General features: G+C 50.0%; 1 protein-coding gene across 3 annotated transcripts in view; it reads right to left on the bottom strand.

Annotated features, from left to right (window-relative positions):
* Positions 1 to 1,403: 1,403 nt before the first annotated feature.
* The window catches only part of BCL2L1 (BCL2 like 1), a 51,458-nt gene continuing 28,434 nt past the window's right edge, over positions 1,404 to 24,427 (bottom strand). For 2 of the 3 annotated variants that reach the window (XM_065891885.1, XM_065891886.1), the window contains exon 3: positions 1,404 to 3,054. In XM_065891885.1, coding sequence (XP_065747957.1) covers positions 2,917 to 3,054 — 138 coding nt within the window. In that variant the 3' untranslated portion in view covers positions 1,404 to 2,916. The remainder of the gene's footprint in view (positions 3,055 to 24,427) is intronic. The other variant, XM_065891887.1, reaches the window with a different exon arrangement.

Consider the following 24,427-nt stretch of genomic DNA (forward strand, 5'->3'; position numbering starts at 1 on the left):
AGTCCTGCTCCCTTTCCCAGGCCCTTCCCCGACCTCCGGGTACAGCCACGTGGAGCTCCGTGTGGAGCACCTCCTTCTTCCTCTTGGGGGTCTGCTTGATGGCAAGGTCATTGATGCCTCTCCCCTCAACTTCCAGTCTTCGTTAGGTTATCTTATTCAATTTTAACCACAATCGCTTGAGATGGGTACTGCTCTCTTACCCATTTCATAGATGGGAAAGCTAGGGCATAGAGAGGCTAGGTAACTTGCCCAAAGACCAGGAATGGCGACCCAGGATACACCCCTGGCCTGTCCACTCTCAGAACTGGAGTGTTAACCAAACCATGGCTTCTCCACTCTGCTCCCCCTCCAGAACCTTCTCCACATAGCAGCCAGAGGGTGCTTTGGGGGCTCTAAGTGGTGTAGCACTCCCTGACAACCTCTCTCTGGCTCTCACTGCCCTCAGGACCAAGTACAGTCCCCTCATCCCACCTGTCTGGCATCATATTGACCCAGGAGCCTCCAGACACAGCAACTGTTCTTCAACCCGGAGAAAACTCTTGCTCATCCTGTGCATTTCCTTCTTCTTCACCAGGACCACTCTTCTTGCCTCCCTGCTTCTTTTGGATAGCTCTTATAGATTCTTCAGGCACTGGCTGTGATATCACTTCCTCCAGGAAGCCCTCCCTGACTCCCAGACAGGCTCAGATTCCGTATTAAATGCTGTTAGAGCACTCACTATGAGCCTCTCGTGTTGCACTGGCCTCAGATGTGTGCTTCATTTTGTGATTATAATAATATCATTATTTCAAAACCTCAAAATCACCCTTGGTTCCTCTTTCTTCCTAGAGCTCTCTCCAATACATCAGCTGATCTTGTGGGATTATCTTTAAAATGTTATCTCAAGTCTGACCCCTTCTTACCTCCTTCCCCACTACGTCCTTCATGTCTTGCCATGCTTCCTCAGGGTCATCCTGTTTCCACTTTTGCCCTGCAACAGCCAGCCATCCTTGTATTCGTCTGGCTGTCTCCCCGACCAGAATGAAGCTCCATAAAGGCAAGGGCTTTGTTCCCTGCAGGATCCCCAGTGCCTAGGACTGTGCCTACACAGAGCAGGGCTCAGTAAACACTTGCCAAGTGGCTATTTGACTGTTTCTCCCACTAGAATGTCAGCTCCTGAGGGCTGGGACTGTGTCTGTCCTGTTAATACACAGCCCCAATGCCCAGCACACAGCAGGTGCTCAATAAAAACCCAGTGTACAGGTGGAGAAATTCAGGCCCAGAGGGAGGAAGAGACTTGCCCAACGTCCTCCCCGGAGAGCAGCAGAGCTAGCACCGGTACCCAGCTCTCCTGCAGCCCCTCTGCCAGCCAAGCATCCCTTCCTTTCCCTGCCCCAGAGCACACAAGAGCCCAGGCTCTTTGCTCACCAAGTCAACACAGTTTATTACTGAACTTCACTTTCACTTTCACACAATTTCAAAGAGCTGGAACAAGTGTGGGGTGGGGGTTGGGGGAGGGACAGGTGCCCCTCAGGAGCCAGGACCCCTGGCTGGCTTCCCCGGACCAGGGCAGGGGAGGGAGCATCAGGCCGTTCAATCTCTGGGCACCAGCTCTCCACGTGCACACGCACAGCAAGCCAGCAGCTCCTCACACATAAATACAGACACGCTTAACAAAAATAGTATATCATCTTCACAAGGAATAAAAATTAGTCTCAAATATGTACAGCAGAGAGCCCGGGGTGGCCAGAGCTAGGCCAGGATCCCCAGGGATGAGACAGGCCATGGGTGGAGCAGAGGAGAGAGGGAGGCCTGAATAGCTCCTGGCCAGGCCACCCTGACCTTGGCAGCCCGGCTGCCCAGGCTGAACGGGGGTGGGGCACAAATCGATCAGGCCAGGCAGGACTGGCCCCTCCAGCCAGCCCTACCTCCACCCCACACACAAGGCTCTCTTTCCCGCCCTTCCTGCCTGAGGTAGGGAAGACCCCAGGGCTCCCACAGCTGTTCCCCGTGGCTCCCCCTCACCTCTGGGCGGAGGCCCCTGAACCCCATGGGCAGCAGCCCAAGGCAAAGGTGCCACAGGACGATCTCCTTGCAGGAAGCGAGGCAGCTGAGGCCATAAACAGCTCTGGGGCACCTATCTTGGGCCCAGTCGGTCCCTCGGTCGTGGTCATGGGAGCCGGAGAAGGGGAAGGGAACTGGGGTGGTGCTCAACTGCAAGGGCCACCCAAGCTTTGGCATGGGGTGCTTCCTGCAGCTACAGCTCCCCCATCCCAGGTGGGGCTGAGCTCTAGCCAGAGGCCTCTAGAGGACACTGGGATTGAGGGTAGGGACTTTGGCCAGGCCAGAGGTGGGGAGGGGGTCCTGGTCCTTGTTTCTGTATCCCAAGCAGTCTGAATCCCTAATTAGTCAGAAGTGGCCCCTAAGCGGCTCTTGGAGGGTGGGGATAAATGGAAGGGGAGCCCAGGTCCGGGAGGAGGGAGCGACAGGAAATGATCAATTCTGAGGCCACAAACATCAAAATGAAGGCAATCTAGTCTCTCTTTCTGGGGAAAAGGGTCAGAAAATTTTCCAGCTCCCTGGCAGGAAAGCATCCTCAGTGAGGCTAAGGGGGCAAGGGGTTCCACTAATCAGGCAGGGCACTGCAGCCCCCAGTCACAATCCCCCCAAACCTGTCAGCTTCCACGGGACAGATTCTGGGGAAATTTTGTGGGTTTTGAGGCCGGGAGAACTGAGGTGTCGGGGAAGGCGGCTTTCACAGAAGCATGGTAAATTCTAGAAAACTAAATGAGGGGACCAGGTCTAGGCCCAACCCTGTGATGTGTGGGTGGCCGTGGGCTGCATGTAGTGGTTCTCCGGGTGGCGACGGTGGCTGGACGGAGGGCTGTGGTGAGGGCAGGATGGCGGTGGGCGGGTGAGTGGGTGGTCAGTGTCTGGTCATTTCCGACTGAAGAGCGAGCCCAGCAGAACCACGCCAGCCACAGTCATGCCCGTCAGGAACCAGCGGTTGAAGCGCTCCTGGCCCTTTCGGCTCTCGGCTGCTGCATTGTTCCCATAGAGTTCCACGAAAGTGTCCTGCAGGGAGACAGAAGAGAAGGGAACATGCTGTTCGAGTCCTCAACAGTAATGTGGCTGGGACAAAGGGGGACCATCTGCATGCGATGGCCTTGGTGAAATGAAAAACTGTAGCCGTCCATGCCAGATAAAGGGTTGAGGGCTGCCCTTCTTCCTGACCCTCAGTTGGGGATAGCCAACCCATTTTATTGCTGAGAAAACAGGTGCAGAGTGGGGAAAGAGTTTTGTCCAAGGTCAGACAGCTAGGAAGTAGTACTTCAGAACCTGAGTTGGGAAAGAGATGGGCAGGGTCAGGGAACTGACAGGAGGTCAGGGGTCTGGAGCAGGGTGGAGAGAAGAAGGGAGATGAGTGTGCAGGGGTGAGCAAGAGCTAGACCACGTGTGGTCTGGAAGCCTCGGAGGAGCCTGGAGTTGAGCCCAAGGGTGGTGCAGAACCACCAGGCCTCAGCCTTTCCACTGCTGCAACAGAGGGAGGGAGGGAGAGAAAAGAGCCAGGGCTAAATTCCCAGAGTGATTCAGGAGCAGAGCAGATCTGGAGGGAGCCTCTGACCAGGGCAGGCTGATGGGTGGGCAGAGCAGGGCAGAGTAGAGAGGGTAACAACAATGCAGGACTGGGATGGGGTCTATGAGGCCCTGTCCCCCACCCCAGGGGGTGTGACCCTGGGCCCAGGAGGAGGTGAGCAATAGCCCTCTCCCTGAAGCTAGTCAGGAGGGAAGCACGTGATCCAGGGAAGGAGGGGCAGTGGGTTAAATGACCAGGCCTGGGGTGGAGTCAGCCTGTGGCGCAGGGAGAGGGGAGCTTGGAGCACCCTTTAATGAGTGTGCTTCGCACCCTACCTGTCCTTTAATCCTCTCAGCAATGCTGTCTCTCCCCACTGACAGACCAGGAAGCCTGGCCTCTGAGCACTGAGGGACTTGATCAGGTCACCCAACTCTCTGGTGGAACCAGAATCCAAACCTGGTGCCTGGTGCCTAGAAATCAGTGTGCTTTGTGTGCCTAGAGAGGGAACAGATCACTGGCTGGTTCCAGAGACTGTGTTCTTGCCTCTCCACCAAGAACTCACATCATGGGCCCACACCTCTACCTGGGCCCGACTGGCTGAGCCACCAGGCGGCTCCCTCAGACAGCACCTGCCATTTCTGGTTGGCCCCAGGTCCCACCCGGCCAGTTTGCTGACTGTGATATCTGCTGGGCCCTACTTCTCGTCTTGATGACGTTCCCTTAACTCCACGCCAAGAAGATTTTTAAAAACATAGGTCAGATCGTGGCACACCAACAGCTTTCCCTTGCACTTAGAAAGCCAGCGTCATGTCTGTTCATGTCCCTGGTACCTAGCAGAGGGCCATGCGCACTGAGCTGCCACCTTGACTCAAAGAATCCGTAACATTTATTAAACCATTAGGGAGGTAGCAGTGATGCATGAGCCAGAGCCCTTCCAGAAAGCTCACCATCTACTGGGGAAGAGGCATTGGGAGGGGAAGGCAGGCAGGTGGGGAAAACCCCACCATTCAGACCATGTCACTCCACCATCTCAAGCTCTCCAAGGCTCCCCATCACACACAGAATCAAGTCCTCACCACGGCCAGCGAGGTCTGGTAGGACTCGGCCCCTCCCCACCGCACACTGCATTCTAGTCGCACTGGCCTCCTTGCTGTTCCTTGAACATCCGCTGAGCTCGGTCGGGACCTGCTGCCCTTGCTGCCTGGAGCACTTGACCCCAGGCTCCCTCATTTCACTCCTAACTCTGCTCAAATGTGATCTCCTCAGAGATGCCTTCCCTGGCTACCCTGTCTAAAATGGTACCCACCACCCTGATCTCTCTCTACCTACCCCCTTACCTTGCTTTATTTTCCTTCTCAGCACTTTTCAGAAGCAGAGCCTACCCTTGGTCTTTGTTTTGATTTGTCTCCTGCAGTAGTCATGGCTTGATGAGGCAGAAAGCCTGTCTTGTTTCTAAATACCCAGAACAGTGTCTGGCACATAGTTGGTGCTCAATAAATACATGAGTAGAACAAAGGTCTTACATGTCTTCTAAGTGCCAGACATTGTCATCCCACTTCTCCTTCATCAGAATCCCCAGATGTAGCGATCTGAGCCCCATTTCACAGGTGAAACAACTGAGGTTTAGAGTCGGAAAGACCTTGCCTGGGGTCACCCAGCTAACAGATGGCAGAGCTAGGATCAAAACTCAGGACTGCCTGGCCCCAACCCAAGTGCTGCTACAGCAGGACACTTCCCTATGTGGGGGGCTGCAGTGGAGGTGGAGCCCTGGCTCTGGGGAGAGAAGGGCAGGGGCAGTGGCAGCAGCCAGCGTCCTTACTCTTTGGCCTGCATCCTGGTTAGCCTCCATGAGTGTTGGCAGACCAGAAAATTCTTACAGGAATTAAAATTTTTCTGGTCCCAAGTGAAGTAGGGCCAGGTGAAGTCACAAAAAAGATTATCTGTGATGAGGGAGAGTCCCGGGCTGTGGGGAGCATGGGAGAGGGAGGCCATGGCCAGAAGGCTCTGGGTTATCCCAAGGGACCAAATGTCCCACAAGAAACCAGGGACATTGGGTTGCAGCCAAAGTGGGAGAGGCCTGGCTCCCTCGATGGGAACTTTCCTGAAGTAGAGGGCTGGCAGCCACAGGAAATTTTCAGCTCTGAGGCTGAGCTGGAGTAAACAGGCCCTGCTGCAAGGCACAAAGCACTCACTGTCCAGGAACAGTTATTCTAGGGTGGCGGGAACATTCTCCTGTCGGTGCCACAGAGGCAAGGCTCCGATCTGCCCAGCCCCACCCCACCCCCACCCCATGCATTCGCGGCTGGACAACCTTCATCTCCATTTCAGAAGCTCCTTCTCCTACGGAGGGGGGAGAGAGGATTCTGGGGATTGCTTTTGCAGAGAGAGCAAGAGCAAAACGGGGCGTGCTGTTCCAGGGCGGTGCCGGGGAGGCAGTGGTGTGGGTATATTTAGCCCACGGTTCACACGACACACTTGGAAACAAACACAGCCATTTTCTCAGCGGGCGCCTGCTCTGGATAAATAAACAGGATTGCGGAGCTGCCCTGGTCTGGAAAAGCAGAGATAAGCCCCCACTGCTGCGAGCCAGAGCTGGCGTGGTGGACAGGGGGTCAGACGTAAGAGTGGGCTGTAGGGAGGTCTCTGATGTCACAGAGGCTTTCAGGAGACCTATCCTCAGTGTGGGTTAGGGCAAAAGTGGGGCAAGTTTCTCTTTGTAGCTATGACCACTACCATGGGACCCATGTGGGGTTTTCAGGACCACTGGGGACAGGCAGTGGCTAATGACCTCCATGGGAGAACCGTGGACTCCTAGGCTGACAGACCCCGAAGTCAACAAGGCCAACCCATTTGCGCACTCTACAGTTTCAAATAGCCTGTTTGTGGTAGAGCTTGGACTCAACCCTCTAGCATCGGGGGCCCTTCAGAGTGGCGAGACAAGAACCAGGGTCCCCAGGAGAAGCTAAGGCGGGGGCCATTTTCAAGGTCCTCCCTCCAACAGTCCTGGCCACATGCGTGGATTGGCCCAGCCCCACACTCCGGAGCGTTTCATGCCCCTGTGCCTTTGCCAGCATTGTGTCCTTTAACTGGTCACCCTCCCCACACCTCCCTTCCTCAGTCAGCCAACCCTACTCAGCTTACATGACTCCACTCTGGAGTCCTGTCTTCCGAGAAGACTTCCCTATTTATCCGTCTTCAACTCCATGAGGAATGTCTCCTTTGTGCTCCCAGAGTTTTTGGACCTTCGTTCACACCGTTAACTACTGAGTGCCTACCATGCTCCAGGCCCAGTACTGGAGACACAGCAGTGAACAAGACAAATAAGGTCCCCACTTTCCCGGAGCTTACATTCTAGTCCATGCATTCTCCATTGGTTGGGGGGCGGGGGGCATAGCACAGAAAGAGATCACACAGCTGTGGTATTCAAAGTCACGGCAGGGCAATTAGGACAAACATGTCTAAAAGGACTCCTTCGTGGGAAGTGGTGAAGAGAGAAAAAGGTTGAGAAACACTGTCCTAGTGGGAAGCAGAGAGAATAAGAAGCAAGACAATTTCAGATATGATGAGGTTTTGAAGACAGTAAGTCCCCGGCAGGTGATAAAGAATACCAGGGGACTGATGTAGGTGGAGTGGCCAGAAAAGGCCTCTCTGGGGAAGCGAGGTTTAAACTGAGACCTGAATGACTAGGTGGCAGTGGCCAAGAGAGGACTAAAAATCTCGGGTGAAAAAGAGCATGTTCCACCAGAAGCAACAAGTGCAAAGGCCCTGAGGCGGGAAGGAGAGGCAGGGGCGTCCCTAGGTTGAAGCCTTCTGTATGTCGGTCTCACCCATCAGTCTGGGGGCTCAGTGCAGGCAGGGACCAAGGACCCATGTCTGAAGCCAGGGGTCCATCCAGACAGGCACAGACTGGCTTCAGCTAGATCTCTGCCCAGAGACAGCCAACTGCACAATGCAGGTTATCCTGCGGCCCCCTGCAACCCTGGAGAAGTCAGGAGAAAGGCTGGCACAGCAGTGCCCCTGGGGCAGTGGCCCAAGTGCCAGCGGACCACCCGCCCCGCCCAGGGGCTGGGGCGCAGTTCCTGCTTGAATCCGGTCAGTCCTCCACTCCCCGCCCTTCTCCTCTCTCACCTCCCACGTCTCCATGCTTCTTCCTAGCAGTGTGACTTTGAGCAGGTTACTTCGATTCTCCAGCCCACAGTGTCCTCACTTTTTAAATGACAATAAAGTATCTGTTATTATGGCAGCTGACCCTTATCACACAGCTGAATGTTTTACCTGTGCCAGGGACTGAGCTAAAGCACTTGACTCCAAGGAGGCCATACTCCCTGCACAATCACGTTCACTTGAGCGATTGTTTTTTGTCCTGTCTCCCCCACTAAACTGCGTGTAGTTTTTGTCACTTGTACCTAAAGAACCTGGTGCTGTACCTGGAACATAGCAGGTGCCGTTCTAAATGAACCTACTATTTGAGATGAACAAATGAATGACTACTTTCAGTTAATCCTCAGAACATCTGTCAGAGCCTCATTCTGCAGACGTGAAGATGGAGGCTTCAGCGTTTCCCCACAAGCTCTATCTAGGAAGTGGTAGGACTGGGATTTGTCTGAGTTCTGGCCTCCTGCTCATTCTGATGTCCAATCCTGCCATCTTGGGTCCCTGCTATCTCCACCCACAGAGAACTAGCCTCTTCAGTGGCGGCAGCAGTGGCTGACTTTTCCCGAGCACTTATCTTGCAAGACACTCTTCTTGGCCCTTTCTGTGGATTAGTTTATTTAACTGTCTCTATGCTCTGTCGGCCAGCAGGTACTACTATTAACCCAGCATACAGCTGACGGACCTGAGGCCCACAGACGATCTGTGACTTGCCCAAGGTCACACAGTGACCTGGTGACATGGCTGGGTTGCCTGCACCAACAATCTGGCTCCAGTGCCTTTGCTCCTATCCTATACACAGCACCCTGCTCACTTTCAAAAGGATAATTCGCCTCAAGGCCCCATCATGGGCCAGGTGCATGCACTTATGTTACTGAAGGAGGTCCTCACTCTAAACCCAGGTAAGCCGAGGCTCAGAGATACTGAGAGACCTGTCCCAAGTGGATAAGTAGAGAAGCCAGTTCATATTCTGGGCCAGGCCTATAGCCCTGAGTCCCTCTAGGAGGAAGAAGGTGGCCTGAGGCCACCAGCTGAATGAATGAGTTCTGGCCCCTAGCCAGCTGAGGGGAACTGGGTGCCACAGGAAAAGGATGTGACGAAGGCCAGGAGAGAAAGTGAAACCCTCCCGTCCAGGCTTCAGTGGAGAACAAGCACCTCTGCCAGACGGGCCCTTCCTTCCTTTAGGGTGACTCTGGAGGGCCCAGGCCCACTGCTTCCTTCCTGCTTGGTTATTTCAGGAGAGGTAGGTGGAGAAGAGGAAGGGGCTCCTAGCAGCCCAGGGAAAGTGCCAGGGACATCAAGACTTTACCTTACCCGGCCTCACCACAGCCCAGCATGGGCAGGCTGTGAGTCACTTTCTGTTCCTGGCCTCAATTTCCCAGGAGGAGAGGCTGATAAATGCTGGCTGAAGAGACAGATGAGGCCTTGCTAGGAGATCCCAAGGATATGGCAGGAAGGTGGGTGGTGGGGCAAACGAAGAGGTCTTATCACCCTCTTGGCAGGGAGCTGCAGGCGGAGACTCGGAAGAAGTGAGGTTTGTGGTTGGAATCCACTTCCCCTGGCTTTCTTGGGGGAGCTGTTGGCTTCAGCAATGTGAGAGGAACACAGCCTCTCTCCTCTACCCTGGGGAACACGGGCCTGGATGTGGGCAACTCAGAGGCGGCTCAGTGGGGCAGGGCAAAGAGATGGGTTGTCAGATTGCTGGGCCGACACCTCAGTCTAGCCAGCCCAGCTGTGGGTGGCACAGCAGGCAGCTCTACTTCTGAGCCTTAGTTTCTCCTGATTTGACCTCACAAGGCAGTGATGGTGAGACCAGCATTGGTAAAGCAAGGTGACCCTGGTGTTACTGGCTGAGGAGGGTGGCATGGGGGACCCAAGCCATCGGGGCTGTAGGTAATATTTGGAGCATCCTCACAGCAAACTTCATGTTAATCTTTCTCTAAGTCTGCCCCTGTCAGCTGCCAGCCTCTCCTCCCCCGCCTCCTCCCCCACCATTAGTTCTAAGAAGCTAAGCCTGACAGATGTGCTTACTTCTCAGAAAAGGAAGTGGTTGTGCCAGGAGGAGATAACACCTCCGCTGGGGAATTGAGAAAGCTATCGCGCCCAGCAGTGCGAGCGTGGGCTCTCCACCTCCTCAGCTCAGAAGTGGAGTGCTAGTCTTGGAGGCAGAGAGAGATAATTCAGAAAAGCATTTACTGGGGGCACAGATGCTCATTTTGGGGCTTTCGACCACCTTCCCAGGGAGTGATGGCTGCTCTTTACCGAGCACTTACCATGCACCAGGCATGGTGCTAAGAGCTTCGGCATGTATGCAAATTCACTTAATCCTCATAATAACCCCATGAAGTAAGTGCTATCATTACTCTCCAAGTTACAGATGAGGAAACAGGCACGGAGAGGTCAAGTGACCTCCCAAGGCCATACAGTTATAAATCGCAGAGTAGGGATTTGAATTCAGGCAGTCTGGCTCCAGAGCCCAAATGCTTAATGGCTCCTGGGCAGCTGCTACCTGCTCATAAGCATTCATTCCCTGGCAGTCTGAGAACTCCCCTCATCTCAATCCTCTCTCATCTCTTCCTTGGTAACTAACTCCCTATTCTTTCATGAGTAGATGGCCACAGCCTTTCATTCCTCTCCCAGTGTCCAGGGTGAGAAGGACCAAGGCTCACCCTTGAAACAGAGTCAGAGGCTCAAAAGTGACCTTACAAGATACCCATCCAACCTTCCATGTGATGCCCTAACTCATCCTCACTTCCCAGATGAGGTTCAGAAAGGTGGAGTGCAAATCTACAGATTCAGTGCAATCTCTATCAAAATACTAATGGCATTTTTTTCACTTGGTTATTTCAGGAAAGAGGTAGGTGGAGAAGAGAACAAATAATTATAAAATTTGTATGGAAACACAAAAGACCCCCAATAGCCAAAACAATCTTGAGAAAGAAGAACAAAGCTGGAGGTATAATGCTCCCTGATTTCAAACTATACTACAAAGCTATAGTAATCAAAACAGTATGGTACCAACACAGAAACAGACACATAGACCAATGGAACAGAACAGAGAGACCAGAAATGAACCCACACTTATATGGTCAATTAATCTACGACAAAGGAGGCAAGAAGATACAAAAGGGAAAGGCAGCCTCTGCAACAAATGCCGCTGGGAAAATTGGACAACTACATACAAAAGAATCAAACTGGATGATTTTCTCACACCATGCACAAAAATAAATTCAAAATGGATTAAAGACTTAAATGTAAGACCTGAAACCATAAAACTCCTAGAAGAAAACATAGGTGGTATGTTCTTTGATTTGTAATGTTTTTTCGATATGTCCCCTGAGGCAAGGGAAACAAAAGCAGAAATAAACAAATGGGAGTACATTAAACTAAAAAGCTTTCTCATGGTGAAGGAAACTGTCAACAAAACTAAAAGGCCACCTATTGAATGGGAGATGATATCTGCAAATGATACAGCTGATAATCAGTTAATATCCAAAATATACAAAGAATTCATACAACTCAAAAAAACATATAACCAGATTACAAAATGGGCAGAGGACCTGAACAGACATTTTTCCAAGGAAGACATACAGATGGGCAACAGGCATGTGAAGAGATGCTCTACATCACAAAACACTGGGAAATGCAAACCAAAACCACAATGAGATATCACTTCACACCTGTCAGAATGGCTATTATTGAAAAGGCAACAAATAACAAGTGTTGGTGGGGACATGGAGAAAAGGGAACCCTCACGCACTGCTGGTGGGAATGTAAACTGGTGCAGCCACTATGGAAAACAGTATGGAGATTCCTTAGAAAATTAAAACTAGAACTACCATATGATCCAGCAATACCACTCCCTGCATATTTATCTGAAGAAAACAAAAACACTAATTAGAAAAGATATATGCACCCCTATGCTCACTGAAGCATTATTTGCAATAGCCAAGATATGGAAGCAACCGAAGTGCCCATCAACCGATGAATGGATAAAGAAGATGATGCGCACACACACACACACACACACACGCAACGGAATATCAGCCATAAAAATGAATGAAATCTTGCCATTTGTGACAACATGGAGGGACCTAGAGGGTATTACGCTTAGTGAAATAAGTCACACAGAAAGGCAAATTCTATATGATTTCACTTATATGTGGAATCTCAATCAAAACAAAACAAATGAACAAACATAACAAAACATAAATAGAGTTACAGATACACAGAACAAACAGGTGTCTGACAGAGGGGAGGGGGCTGGGGGAGGAAAGAAATAGGTGAGGGAGATTAAGAGATATAAATTTCCAGTTGCAAAATAAATGAGTCTCGGGTATGAAATGTACAGCATGGGGAATATAGTCAATAACTATGTAGTATCTTTGTATGGTGACTTATCTTAACTAGACTTACTGTGGTGATCAGCTTGAATTGTATAGAAATACCGAATCACTTCGTTGTATAGCAGGAACTAATATAGTGTTGTAGGTCAATTGTACTTAAAAAATAAACTCATAGAAAAAGAGATCAGATTTGTGGTTACCAGAGGCAGGGGCCGAGGGAAGTGAGGGGAGGGGAAAGGAAGAAGGTGGTCAAAAGGTACAAACTTCCAATTATAAGATAAATTAGTACTAGGGATGTAATGTACAACATGATAAATGTAATTAACATTGCTGTATGTTATATATTAAAGTTTTTAAGAGAATAAATCCTAAGAGTTCTCATCATAAGAAAAAAATTTTTTTTCTATTTGATTTTGTACCTATACGAGATGACATGTTCACTAAACTTACTGTGGTAATCACCTTATGATGTATGTAAATCAAATCTTTATGCTATAAACCTTTTAAACTTCTACAGTACTGTATGCCAAATATATTTCAATAAAACTGAAAGGAAATAAAAAGAAAGGTGGAACATCCAGATCACATAGTAGGTCTGTTTCATTCCAGATGGTCCATACTCATGGAGTATCTCCAGGGCATTCTCTGCTTACACACTGTGAGCAGGGGCTCCCTCCCTCTTGTGTGGAGCATTTCATCTTTGGACAGCTCTTTTGGAAAACTTTTCCCTTTGATCAGCTCTCCTGGAAAACTTTTGCCTCTTTCCCTCTACCTCCCGCCATTGCTGGGCCTTAGTTCTGGTTCTCTCTCCTCTGCTGCTCTCCTCCAACTCTGTCCCAAGGGCTACCCAAGAAGGCAACATGAGCTGGCAAAGGAAGCTATGCCAGCCTTGCCGAAGGCCCTGGACCAGGTCCTGCTGCTCTCTGAGTATCAGCTTCCTCATTTGTAAAATGGCAGTGCTATCCAGATGAGGCCAAGGCTGGTGACAAATTAACTTCTTTTTCTCCACCAAACTGGGCTGCCAGAGCAAAGAATAGGCAGGTACCCAAAAAGTCTTGCAATTAGACTAAGATGTTTAGCTTTGGACCTCATCTATAACACGGGAATTAAAAATGTACTTATTTCACAAGAACATTGTGAAAATTCAACAGTAATACATATAAAGGGCTTAGAACTATATGTGACACATAGTAGACTTTAAGTAAATGCCAGCTATTATACTGCTCTTATTATTAGACCAAGGCTCAGCCCGAGTCTTAGACCTTTCTCCATGGTCTGCAGGGTTTCCTTAGCTTTGTCGAGGGCCAAGCTGCTTACTCCTCACATGCCATGTTCTGTTCGGCCTCAGGACCTTTGCTCATGTTGGTCCCTATGCTGAACTCTCTCCTGCTTATCTCTTAGGTCTTAACCTACAGGCCACTTCCTCAAGGAGGCCTCCTGCTCTCCCCTTCCAAGTCTCCTTCGGCTCTCTCACCAGTTTGCTGAGCTGCTCATTTCTGACCATGAGCTCTGTCCCGCAGGCCTAGCCCAGTGCTGGGCCCAGAGAAGGTGCTGATGAGTATGGCTGACTGGTGGGAAGGGAAGAAGGCCAGTTCCCTCTCTCTTCATCCCCACCCTCATTGCCTGGCAAAACTAGGAGGAGGCCCCAAGACACCAGGTGATTGGGCAGGGTACCTGGGGCTCCCCAGACACCAAGTTCTCCCAGGCTCATGAGAAAGTTCTGGAAAAGGCGTCTTCCGCATTGTGTTGAGGCAACAGGCAGGAGGGACTAGGGTAGCAATCTACAAAAGGAACAGGGGTTTGGTCTCTGGGGTCAAACCCCTCTCTAAAATTCTGCTGCTTTCTGGGGTCTATGCCTCTAAATACTCCATGGTCCAAAGCAGCCACTCCCTCCTCCTTTCTGCCCAGAGCTGCCCCCATTCCCTCATCTGGTGCTGATCAATGCTGCATGCTGTGGAAAAAAGAGCAATGGGCTGAGCATCAGCAGGTGTGGGTTTTGTGTCCCAGCTCTGTCACTGGCTTGCTTGGGGTGAGTCCATTCCTCTGTCTGGGATGCTGGGAAAGCCTGGGACTTTCCTCATCTGCAAAATGAAGGGGATCATCTCAAATCACTCTTACCAGTGCTGCAGCATGAGGAGGATGAAAATAATTCACACACGGGCAAATAAGTGACTACCTGTGTTCTCTCTCAGGGGTATCCACAAGATCCAATAATTTAGTACAGAAGGTGAGAGGCAACATTCTGGAGTAGAAGAACTTGTTGCCTCCACTTTAAAGTCTGCTGAGCCTTGCCCTCAAACCTGCAGATTCCAGGGGAAAAGGGCAATGGGCATGTCTGTGACCAGGGCCAGCTCCTCAGAGGGCCAGACCTCGCCGGGCTGTGCCCCAGTGGCCTCAACCTCCTCACCCCAGCACCGCCTCCAACTAGTCCAGACAAGTCCCGGGTATTTTCAGCCACCTTTATCTGATGGGAAATGTTTGGAATTCCACAGCAGAAGGCAACGGCTCTGGAGGATTTGGGGACAGGAGCAAATCCCTGCAGCCCCCACCACGTACAAATGGTCACACACACACCCCTGTAACCAAAACCTCAGAGCTGAAGGCGCCCTCAGGGTGCATTTCTTTCATTCTGGTTCCTTCTAGTCTCCCCGTTTCATCTTCACCCCGGTCCACCAGCTCCCACAAGGTACAGAACAGCAAGATGCCTGAAATGGTGCCAGGAGAGCTGAAGTACTCTTGTAGCCATGACGCTGAGGAGGGGCCACCTGGAGGTTTGCTGTTCACGGTCAGTGCCCACAGCACCAACAAACTGCAGAAGGTCACCACCACCATCACCAGGCAAGCCGAGAAGCAACTCACTGTCCCACCTGATGTGGCATGACCTGTGGTTCACAGAGATGTCTAGTTCAACCCTTACCCTAAACAGATAGAAAACTGAGACCTGACGAGTTGAAGGGACTCCCCCGCAAGGCCTCTTGAGCCCTGGAGCACAAAAGTACAGGTTCCAACCCTAGCTCTGTGACTGCCTACTTGTGGGACCTGGGTCAAGACTTTACCTTTCCAAGCCCAGGGGCCTGTCTACAAAGTGAGAACACTGTCCTTACATCACAGGCTTAGCAGCAAGAATTAAATGGTCCATGGAAGGTGCTCAATAAATGTTAGCTGTTATTTTTTTATAGCTAAAAATGAATGGCCCCATTTGTGCTTCTCATGTGGTATTCTCATTATTTATAGCTACAAACAAACCCCCCAAAAAAACCCAAAACAGCTCATACTGACTCAGCCTCTGCTTGAATTCTCAAAATCTTCCAAGTAGGTCTTGTCCCCATTTTACCAATGAGGAAACTAAGGCTCAGAGAGGTGAGGAGACTTTGCCTGAGATCTCTGGTTACCAAGTGAGGGTGTCTGACTCCACAGCTCGTTAAATCTGCCAGCGCAATAGGACAGATGCAGAAGGATGTGACTAAGCTCTTTCTTCCTTCCCCTTTCACCCACCCACTGCCCACTACTTACTGAGGATCTTGGGCCTTGCATCAGAGATGACTCTGAGGACAGGGCAGAGGCACATCTCTTGGTTCCCCCCAGGTACCTTGGGGGTGGGAAGGACAGAGGTATGCAGATGGCTGCTCTGTGCTTCCCCACTGCCCCCCAACTCAGCCCCTGCAAGGCCACTCCTTGCAGAGTCCCTCCCTCCACCTAGTCATTATCTTGGAAACAAAAGCCATGCCATAAAGCTTTGGTGGAATTGTTAGCTGAGTTTTTAAAGACAGACCATGACTCCTTTCTGGGCTGACCTGTGGGGTTGTAGGAGGATTCCCTGCTTAGCTCTGGACACTCATTCATTCCATAAATCTTTATTAAGAGCCCACTAAATGCCAGGCACCACGTTAAGTGCTGGGGATAAAGCAGTGACTAAATTAGAAGAAAATTCCTACCTGCATAAGTTTATCATTTAATGGGACGAGACAGGCAACAAACAAATGTCAGATGGTGATAAGTGCTAGAGAAAAACTAAATGAGAGAAAGGGGTTAGCGAGAAACATGGAAGATGGCAGAATTAAAACCCTGGTCAAGGAAAGCTTCTTTAAGAGGTGACATCTGATCAGAGCCCTGAATGAAATGAGGAACCGCACTGCAAGGATCTGAGGAAAGGCAGAGGGAAGAGCAAGTGCCAGGCCCTGAGGCAGGAACACACCTGGGGTGCTCCAGGAGCAGGAAAGACAGTCAGTGTGGCTGAAGCTGAGTGAATGAGGGGAGAATGATAGCGTAGGGTCTGGCAGTAGCCAAGGGCCAGATTGTGCAGGGCCTGTAAGGCCATTTAAAGACTTGAGCCTGTCCTTCGAGTGACATGGGAACACTGCAGGGTTCTGAGCAGGGGAGGGACATGATCTGACTTTGATTTTAACAGACTCCCTCTGGTTGCTGGGTGGAGATCTCCATGATTTTAACAGACTCCCTCTGATTGCTGGGTGGAGATCTCCAGGGGTAAGGGTGGAAGCAAGAGGTCTGGTGAGGAGCTGATGCAGTCATCTGGGAAAAATATGAGGGTGGCCTAACCAGGATGGTGCCAGGGAAGCTGGAGAGAAGCAGTCAGATTCAGAATTTATTTTTAAAAGTAGAGCTGAGGACTTCCCTGGTGGCACAGTGGTTAAGAATCCACCTGCCAATGCAGGGGACACAGGTTGGAGCCCTGGTCCGGCAAGATCCCACATGCCGCAGAGCAACTAAGCCCGTGCGCCACAACTACTGAGTCTGCGCTCTAGAGCCCGCGAGCCACAACTACTGAAGCCCGCACGCCTAGAGCCCGCGAGCCACAACTACTGAAGCCCGCACGCCTAGAGCCCGTACTCTGCAACAAGAGAAGCCACCTCAATGAGAAGCCTGTGCAACACAACGAAGAGTAGCCCCCGCTCACCATAACTAGAGAAAGCCTGCGTGCAGCAACAAAGACCCAACACAGCCAAAATTAAATAAATAAATAAAATTTTAAAAAAAGTAGAGCTGAAAGGATTTGCTAATGGATTGGATGTGGACTATGGGAGTTGCTTTCTTCTCTGGCCTTGTTTCTCATCTACAAAAGGCAGGGGATTTTTTTCCAGCTTGATAACTATGGGAACCCTGTGACATGAAGAAAGAGATAAAACCATTTCTGCTATCAAAGCAATTTGCTCACCTGACCTCCAGCCATGTGCAGGATCATGGAGTAGCCAGGCCCAGGGTAGGGGTGGGGATAGCTTGATTTCTATGGGGAGGGAAGGGGCATTAGAGCTGTGCTGTGTGTGTCCAGGGCCTGCTAGGCAGAAAGTGCTCAGTGAGTGAGTGAATGAGGCAATGCTAGGAGGCCAGGATGTGTGCAAGAACTTTCCAAGTCCTTCCAAATTAACAACAGGTAAGCCTAGCCTAAGGGATTCCTCTCCTGGCATTCCTTCTGCATCCATTACATTCTAGGCTGAGTGTCAAGTTCCCATTCTTCATGAATGGGAGACTTAGAGGTCTGAAATCACCAAAGCAGAATTTTAGAACTGGAAGGAAGCACAGACACATCTGGCCCACTCTATCCACAATTTTAGCTGTCACTGTTTTGGCCTTATCCATGTGTCATGATTATTATTAACATTTTTCTATCAATTGACTCACTTTTTAAACACTTAAATGTATTGAAAATTTTTAACCCATCCCCCAACTTGTTCTTTCTGTATCTTTCCCCCTTTTACTGAATGGTAGCAGCTTCATCCGTCCAGGTACTGAAGCCTGGAACACCTTAGAGTCAAGATCCTTAAGTCCTCTCTAGCTCTGATCTGTCAGCAAATTCCGCTGGATACATACTCAGAATTTATCCAAAATCCCACCACTTCTCACCACCTCCACTGTCCAAGCCAACATCACCTTCTGCCTGTATTGTTATAACAACCTCCTTACTGGTCTCCCAGCTTCTTACTTCCCTCTCTGGTCCCTCACGCAGCAGCCAGAAGGGTCCTTCTAAAAGCAGTCGGGGGACTTCCCCCAGTGGTCCGGTGGTTAAGATTCCGTGCTCCCAGTGGAGGGGGCACAAGTTCAATCCCTGGTTGGGGAACTAGGATCCCGCGTGCCACACAGCGTGGCCAAAAAATTAAAATTAAAAAAAAATTAGGGCTTCCCTGGTGGCACAGTGGTTAAGAATCCATAAGCCAATGCAGGGGACACGGGTTCGAGCCCTGGTCCGGGAAGATCCCATAGGCTGCAGAGCAACTAAGCCCGTGCACCACAACTACTGAGCCTGTGCTCTAGAGCCTGCAAGCCACAACTACTGAAGCCCACGTGCCTAGAGCCCGTGCTCCACAATAAGAGAAGCCACCACAATGAGAAGCCTATGCACCGCAAGGAAGAGTAGCCCCTGCTCACTGCAACTAGAGAAAATCCGCACGCAGCAACAAAGACCCAACGCAGCCAAAAATAAATAAATAATTTAAAAATAAATAAATAAAAGCAGTTGGACCCGAGCCTGTCTGGTCAAACCACTCCCCCCGCCTTCCCATCTCACCCAGAGGAAGAGCCACAGTGTCTCACCACGGCTCACACAAACCTCTGTCTTCTACCACTCTCTCCTCTGACACTCTGTTCTAGCCACCCTGGTCTCCTCTCCTCTTCCTCAAACATGCCAAAAACACCCTTCTCACCTTGGGGTCTCGGTACCTGTACCCTCTGTCTACAATGTCCTTACCACAGACTGTTACATGGTTTACTCCTTCAGGTCATACAGATCTCTCCTCCCATGGCTCCTCCTCAGAGAAGCCTTTCCCAATCACTCTTTATTAAAACAAACAATACCAACAGATACCTAGCCACCCTCCACCCCCACCATCATTCCCAGTCTTTTTTTTTTTTGTGGTACGCGGGCCTTTCACTGTCGTGGCCTCTCCCATTGTGGAGCACAGGCTCCGGACGTGCAGAACCAGCGGCCACGTCCCACGGGCCCAGCCGCTCCGCGGCATGTGGGATCCCCCCCAACCGGGGCACGAACCCATGTCCCCTGCATCGGCAGGCGGACTCCCAACTACTGTGCCACCAGGGAAGCCCTCCCTGTCTTTTTAGAATGTTAACTTCATGAAGGCAGATATCCCCAGTAGCTAGAACGGTGCTTGGCACAGAGCAGACACTCAGTAAGTATGTGCTAAATGAATAAATGAAATGAAAAGGCAACTTATATTATTATGAATACTACTATAAACAGAAAACCAGTATCATTTGCCACAGATGGAAATCAACATAAAATAAAAACACTATTAAAAATCTTAAATGTTTATCTGCATATCAACTATAAGTTACCTTAAAGATCAATGGTACAGGTACTGATCTTGGTCCCACATCTTTACAAAGGAGATACATGAAGTCTAGGGCAGGAGAAAGCTCAGGACAAAATCAGCCAGCCCATTAGAGGCCAGTCCAGAGCAGCCACACAAGTGCCCCTTCCCTGCCTTGGAACCACAGCCCCGCCCCCCAGAGTGCAGGCAGAGAGATTCAATCTTGGGACGGGTACAGCTAGGATGGACCAACAGAGCCTATCTGAGGGGACAAGAAAGCTCTCCCCTTGGCCAGGCACAGAACTGGCAGCTCTGCTGAAGAGAACAAAGGCCAAAGTGGAGTATGCCAGGCAGAAGGAGCCTCGTGGGGCTGCATCGTGGGGGACGGGCATGCATAAACCTGTAGGTGAGGTCTGCGGACACCAGACAGCTGAGAGCAGAAATGAAAACAGGCTAGGTCCCAAAGGGTGGCAGCTTCAATCCCGTAAACACCAGACAGGCATGGGGATTCAGGTGCAGGCCTAGGGGCCCAGCTGAGCCCAGCATGAAGCTGAGACCTTCCCAGTCTCCTCCATCAGTGATGATGATGCTAAGTTGTGCTGAGCAGAGGACCACCAACCCTGCTACTACTAACCACAGCAGGCATTAGACATTAAGGGGGAAAGAGACAGAGACACCCTCCTAGTCCCCACATTCCAGATGGTCTCTTCCAGCACCCTCCTAATTCCAGCCAGCTCCGCCTACGTAGGCCCTTGAGGATTTGATTCCTGTTTGGAGAGGAACATCCTTTTCCCATCCCCACAGGGCTTAGCAAACATGGCTGCAGGTGCAGGGGTAGAGACAGAGCTGTTGTAACTGCCAGGCCAGCAACGCCTGACCTACATCTCCACGGTTGGTCGCATGCAAAGAAAAATACCAGGGATTTCCGTTGGTGTTCACCAGATGCAGCTGCCAAGGGAAGGCTGGGTCTTCTGAAGACCTATTGTGAGTTGGGCGGGACCAGTGGTGAGCTGGCTGGGATAGTCTAGGGGCTGGCCTCTAAATTATTTCCTGGCTTTGAGGACCTCCCTAGACTTCAGAGAATCTATCAAATTTTTACCTTTTTTCTATCAAGGTCTTCCACTGAACTTCCCCCTGCTCCCCCTTCTAGTATATCATCCTTAATAAGAATTGAGAGAGAGAGAGAAAATGAGAATGAGATTCTATTTGGGAAAAAACTCCCCAAACTAAACAGCTGTTCTAATTGTAAACTGCTGGCATTTGGAGTGAGGTTTAGATTTGCATAGAAAAAAAGCAATTTGGAATCCAGTTTTGCAAGATAGTATGAAAAGGACCTGGGACCTTAGTGTCAGGACGCTGGGTTTACTACTGCTCTGTGGTGACAGAGACACGTTTGGCTCTGGACATGTCAATTAATCACCCTGGCCTCACTCTTCTCATCTGTCAAGTGTGGAGGATGGACCAGAGGATCTCTAAGGCTCTCTCTCCAGCTCCAGAGTGCTATGATCCCATCCCTAGGCCTTCCTCCAGCACCCCCGTACCCCTGCGGGGGAGCAGTATTGTATAGGGAAGAAGTAAACTCTCTTAGGTGACAAGAGACCCGAGTTCTAATCCCAGTGTTGCTGTTTATTAACTCACTGTGTGGTCTTGGGTAAGTCACTTTACCTCTGGGGGCACATCACTTTCTGCATATGTAAACCAAAGACTTGAAAGTTCGTTGAAAAAAGCACTATAGGAACTTTGGCATTATTATGCCTCCCTTATGTCATTCACCCCTTAGAGTATGTCTGCCTCCCAAAGGGCATGTTCTTCACCTGCAATTGCCTCAACCTGCAAATCTTAAGATCCCAGAGACACAAAATGGAGGAAGGGGGTTAGAACCCCCTTCTAACCCCCTTCTGTCTGATCGCAGAGCCTGTGTTCTCCCACTACAGAAATGTGGAGGTGGCACGGATGGTGGACAGGACTTGGGATTTGGAGTCAGAAGACCTCAGTAGCTTCCATGGTAAGAGGAAGACCTCCTCTACACCTCCTGGCATAAACAGAGGCTCAATGAGATAATATATGAACACAAAGCAGCACTGGACAAACCTTAGTCAATGTCTCCAGGCCACCGAGCATAGAGCCCACAGTGCTCTCCCTGAGAGGCCGTGGAGGGGCTCAGAGTCCTAAATCTGACACTTATTTGCGGTGCACTCTGGGCTGATCACTTAAACTCTGAGTCTCAGGGTCCTTGTTTATAAAATGGGCATAAGACCTACCCCATCGGGCTCAATAAATGTTTGCTATGATTCTAATTATGTTACGCTTCCTCCCTCTTCTGAACTCTTCTAATCCTGTAGTCGTTTCCATTGACTTTGGTACTTGCAGTCTCATGACCTAAGCTGTTGAGAGCTAGGCCCGTACTTTATACATCTCTTCTCTTCCATGGGAGCAGTGAGCACATGACAGGTGTGCAAAGAGCACCTGTTATACCATTGGGAGATGGGTTCTTTCTGAGGGAATATCAGTGGGGGCCATCGCCAATGATCACCAACCAATCCTCGGGCATCACACTGCAGCACACTCTTTGCTACCCTGTGCTGAATAGTGGGCACAGGGGTGGGGAGTATGAGGTAAATGGAAGCTGTAGGCCCTCTCCTCTAAAGCAGTCAGTGTGAGGTGGAGAAGCCAGATTCACCATCTGGAGAGGGCACCAAGCAATACAGAAAAATGGAAGAGGCAGAGAGAGCCAAGGGAAATCAATGGACACCAGAGGGAGCGAGTGAGTATGTCTGAGTCTAACAGATTGTATTTGAATTCTGCCCTTATTAGCATTTGACCTGTCTTACTCTCAGTTCACTAATCTGGACAACGGGGACAATAATATGTTTCCCAAGCAGAATTATTGTGAGGGTTAAAAATACGACATAGTGCACCTTACAGCACCTTGCACATAACAGGTACTCAATAAATGGGGTTATGTCTATGGGCCCCTCTGACGGCCAATAGATTGCACACCAAGAACCAGTACGACTTATGGCTCTCTATAGCAACTGGAGCTCTGGATGGAGAAAGTCCTCTTGACAGAATCCTGATTAGATTTGGAAACTCTTTCTATAGAAGGAAGGGAGGCAGCTCAGTACAGATCAGAGGCCTCAGATCAGACATATGTGGTTCCCCCCTGGGGACTCCACAGCTTCCTGGCTATGTGTTCTTTTGGCCAGTTACTGTGAGTCTGATTCCTCATCTGTGTTAGACTCTAAGACCATGTGTTACTCCTTCCAAGAGGCAGCCAGGGTGTTCTTTAAGAGCACGGAACACAGGGGTTAGAGGATTCAAACCTGGGTTTAAATCCCAGCTCCGCAACTTACTAGCTTGGGTGAGTGACCACAGCACACTATTTAAACTTCCTGAGCTTCAATTTTCTCATCTAAAAACCTTCCTCCTTGGGTGGCTTTATTACCAGATAACGTGCTTGTGTCTGGCACACAGTAACAATTTCACTTGATACATGAAAGTGTTATCTTTGTATCCAGAGCCTGGCACTGGAAAGCACTCAATAAATGTGCTGAATCAAACCCTGCCCAGTGGAAGGGGTGCGGGGAGGAAAGATGCTCCTGTAAACTGGCACTTGCTGCTACCAGCCCAGGTTGGTGACATCTATCAAAATCACAAGTGCACATGCCCTTTGACCCTGCAATTCCACATCTAGGGATTTATCCTCCACAGATACCCTGTAGTCATACATGGGCCAAATGACAAATATATTGGGCTCTTCATTGAGTATCCTAATGGCAAAAGACTGCAAAAAAGTGTTTACCACTGGAAACTGGTTAAATAGAGGACGGTACCATGTATGGAATACTCCGCAGCTATTAAGAATGAGAAAGCTCTTGATGGACTGATACAGAGTGATCTCTAAGAGACACTGTTAAGTGAGAAAATCAAGGTACCAAATAGTATTTATAGCACACAACCATTTGTATAAAAACCAGGGGAAACAAATGTGTTTGCTTATGTCTACAGAGTCCATTCTCCCAGGAAGGGAACTGGGTGGCTAGGAGAAAAAAGTGGGAGGGAGACATTTATTCCTTTCAAAATTTGAACCCCATGAATATATTATCTATTCCAAGAAAACTAATAAAAAGTTAAAGGGGGGGTGGTTTGAGAGAGGAGAGAAATTAATTCTCCCACGAGAAGCAGCTGGGACTCCCCAAAGACAGACCCTTTGGCCAGTTATCACACTATCAGAAAAAAAAAAGACGACTCTGGTATTTGCATCCTGTGACAGCAAAATAACATCACTGCTGTGTGACCAACTGCACTAGGGTTGCCAACATCTCTGATCCTTTGGCCCTAGGAGAGGACCAGGATCCATGATGAGGTCCCTCTCTCCTCTGGGTTAAGTCTGTCCAGGTAGAGTAACAGGGAAAGAAGGTTCAGGTTAAAGTAAAAATTATCCCTGATAGTCTCAGAAGAAAAAAGGGAAAGGAGGGAACCTAGTCCTGGAGGGAGCCCTCTTCCCACCTTTCCTTCCTTCTTTTTTTTTTTTTTTAAAGAAGGCATTGGATCTTTTTTTTTAAATTTTTTTAATTTATTTTTGGCTGCGTTGGGTCTTAGTTGCTGTGCACGGGCTTTCTCTAATTGCAGTGAGTGAGCAGGGGCTACTATTCGTTGCAGCACATGGGCTTCTCATTGTGGTGGCTTCTCTTGTTGTGGAGCACGGGCTCTAGGCGCGCGGGCTTCAGTAGTTGTGGCAATGCGGGCTCAGCAGTTGTGGCACATGGGCTCAGTAGTTGTGGCACGCGGGTGGCTTAGTTGCTCCGCGGCATGTGGGATCTTCCCGGACCAGGGCTTGAACCCGTGTCCCCTGCACTGGCAGGCGGATTCTAAACCACTGTGCAACCAGGGAAGCCCCACCTTTCTTCCCCTAAGGCCCCTACTACTCCTTCTCCTCCTGTTTTCCTTAACAATCTGCCTGCATGCTAAAAACACTCTATCAGGGACTCCTGGAAGTAGATGGAGACCCAGCTGGCTCTGTAAGATATATACCTGGCTAATAAAATATAATAAAAGATGCTTTACCTCATAAGTAACCCTGGAAATAGTCC

The sequence above is a fragment of the Phocoena phocoena genome, chromosome 15 (assembly GCF_963924675.1).
Source record: "Phocoena phocoena chromosome 15, mPhoPho1.1, whole genome shotgun sequence".
Classification (NCBI taxonomy): Eukaryota; Metazoa; Chordata; class Mammalia; order Artiodactyla; family Phocoenidae; genus Phocoena; species Phocoena phocoena.